The sequence below is a fragment of the Crocodylus porosus genome, unplaced genomic scaffold (genome assembly GCF_001723895.1).
Source record: "Crocodylus porosus isolate Cpor-Errol unplaced genomic scaffold, CroPor_comp1, whole genome shotgun sequence".
In the NCBI taxonomy this organism is placed as follows: Eukaryota; Metazoa; Chordata; order Crocodylia; family Crocodylidae; genus Crocodylus; species Crocodylus porosus.
In genome coordinates, this window is record NW_017728947.1 from 80634186 (window position 1) to 80636682 (window position 2497).

Sequence of the window (2497 nt, forward strand, 5' to 3'; positions counted from 1 at the left end):
GGCTTTGTCCCTCCTTCAGTGTCCTCTATAATACTGTTTCTTGCTGCATTCTATAAGTTAGCCCCTCTGCTGACTATTGGCAAAATTTAAAAAGGGTGTCCTTTGCTCATGTCCAGAAATCTCACATCACCCACAGGTTCTAAGAAAATATGCAAACTTTCTAAAAAAGTCTGATTTTTGCATCTTGCATAGAATGTTAAGTCACACTTTTATTTTACATCTGCAATCTACCCTATTCACCCTCTGTGCTATATACTGACCATCAGGAAAAATTTAGGCTCTAAGGAAAGTCAGAGGTAAGTTCACTCAACATTTATAGATCTGTTTTCTGCTTTTATCTGCTTCTTCTGAATGCAGAATCCAGGTTAAACCATCCAAAATTGATTAAGAGATTATGAAGTATGAAAGCTACTACTAAGAAATGATGAAAACACAAGCTGTAAAATACTTGGGAAGCAGATCAGGAAAATAAATTATCTTTGTAACTCTAGAGCTACTTTTTTCTCTCTTATTTATTTAGTTTACTTAAAAGGTCAAGAGAGTTCACCTGTTTCAAACTTAAGTTTGGGTTAATATTTTTCTTTCTACATAGGCCAGCTCCTATTGGAAAACATGCACAATCTTCCAAGACCAGGTCTTCAGCATACTTTAGAAGATATTGAAAAAGGACTTTAAATAAAGAGAAACTGGATACAGCAGGCATCACTTTTGTAGTTGCACAATTGTGTTTCACAAAAAAGCCATTGTATTATTCCACTGGCATACAAACAACATTCAAATCAGTCTTGGAAAAAAAAGTTTCTTATCCCTGAAAAAAGGCATCATTCTAAGCAGCTTTCAGACTTTTATGCTTCTTCACGCCTCTCTGGGGGAAGGGACCATTCAGCTGATGTCTAAATCACAATGAAAACAGTTTGCTGGAGAATCCAGTTCTTTTCATTGAGGCTCCTGTTGCTATTGTGGTGGCTGGTGTTCTGGTGGAGGTTCTTGTTGAGGCACAGCTTGTCGCAGCCCTGCTGGTCTTGGGATTGCTTGATGTTGCCTCTGTCTATAAGCTATAACTGTTCCCAGAAGCAAAGCGATGATAGTCATAAGGTAAAGGTCCCATTCTGGTCCCAGCAGCTGATCCATGTCAATATGTGAAAATATCTCTCTGATCTGAAAACAAGAACCCCAAACCATTATGTTCTTTTGACTTAAAGTATGAGAAATGGCCGAAACCTTAATAACCTCTAAATTTGAGGAAAACTTGTTTTTTTGTTATATTTTTTAAGCAATTTTTTATGCATAGAACAAGCTTTTGCAGTTCTAGATTAATTGAAATCCAGACTAATTCAAATAACTACAAGCTCTACAAAACAAACTGCCTACATAGGTATACCTTTGCAGCAGTTCACAGGTTTCACTTATTTCCTGATAAAAGACTGAACATTTATATTTTATTGATTGCAAGCTACCTAGTTTCCCAGGACATAACTACAGAAATAAAAATAGAAGTGGAAAATTAGGGAAGAAGGGTAAATGTTATGGCTAAGGCACTGAGCATGCTCTTGGGAAATGTTCACTCATTTCCCTACTCTGCTCCAGCCTTCCTATTTGACTTTGCTCAAGTCATTTTAGCTCAGTTCCGCAAAGGGGATCTCACTTATCTTGGATCATGCTGATTATGGCTATGCCTAACGTTGAAGTGCCCAGTTTTTGAAGCAGAATTCACGAACTCTGGTTTGTTTTCTAAGTTCCCTATACAATGCAAGGTTAGATTCTGGTGCCTTGGAATGGGATTCATAGCAGCCAGTATGCATTTTTGGGCACAGAAGAGGCCACCTAAATTAGCCAACAGAAAATGCTGGGGAGAGAGGGATGTGCTTAAATTCTGCTCATCTTGCACTGCAGCCCAGAGGCAAGTTCTTAGGGATGCAAGCTAGTGTCCTGAATTCCAGTTCCTGATCCCCTTCAGGTGACTGCTTTCAATACTCTGCTACGAAAAATATGCTTCCAATTACACTTTTTTTTGCTGTTTCCAGAAATCTGGTGTTATTTTCTACACATGGGCTCAGCTTCAACAACAGGAAGCACAGAAAATGCCCCAATCCAGTTTTTCATTGATTTCATAGACATTTGGGTTGGAAGGGACCTCGGAAGATCATCAAGTCCAGCCCGCCGCCCAAAGGGCAGGAAGTCAGCTGGGGTCATAGGTTCCCAGCAAGATAAGCATCCAATTTGCTCTTGAAGGTGTTCAGTATAGGTACTTGAACCACCTCCAATGGCAGGCTGTTCCAGACCTTGGAGGCTCTGACAGTAAAGAAATTCTTCCTTATGTCCAGCCTGAAATGGTCTTGCAGGAGTTTATGACCATTCGACCTCGTCATCCCTTGGGGCGCTCTGGAGAACAAGCGTTCCCCCAGATCCTGGTGGTCACCCATGATAAACTTATAGGTGGCCATCAGATCACCCCTGAGCCTGCGCTTTTCCAGGCTAAAGAGTCCCATGGCTCTCA

At 40.4% G+C, this 2497-nt stretch overlaps 1 protein-coding gene across 1 annotated transcript in view; it reads right to left on the reverse strand.

Moving 5' to 3' along the window:
* Positions 1 to 497: 497 nt before the first annotated feature.
* SEL1L (SEL1L ERAD E3 ligase adaptor subunit) overlaps positions 498 to 2497 on the reverse strand; it is a 55611-nt gene continuing 53611 nt past the window's right edge. Inside the window, exon 21 of the mRNA XM_019552261.1 lies at positions 498 to 1158. Coding sequence (XP_019407806.1) covers positions 955 to 1158 — 204 coding nt within the window. The 3' untranslated portion in view covers positions 498 to 954. The remainder of the gene's footprint in view (positions 1159 to 2497) is intronic.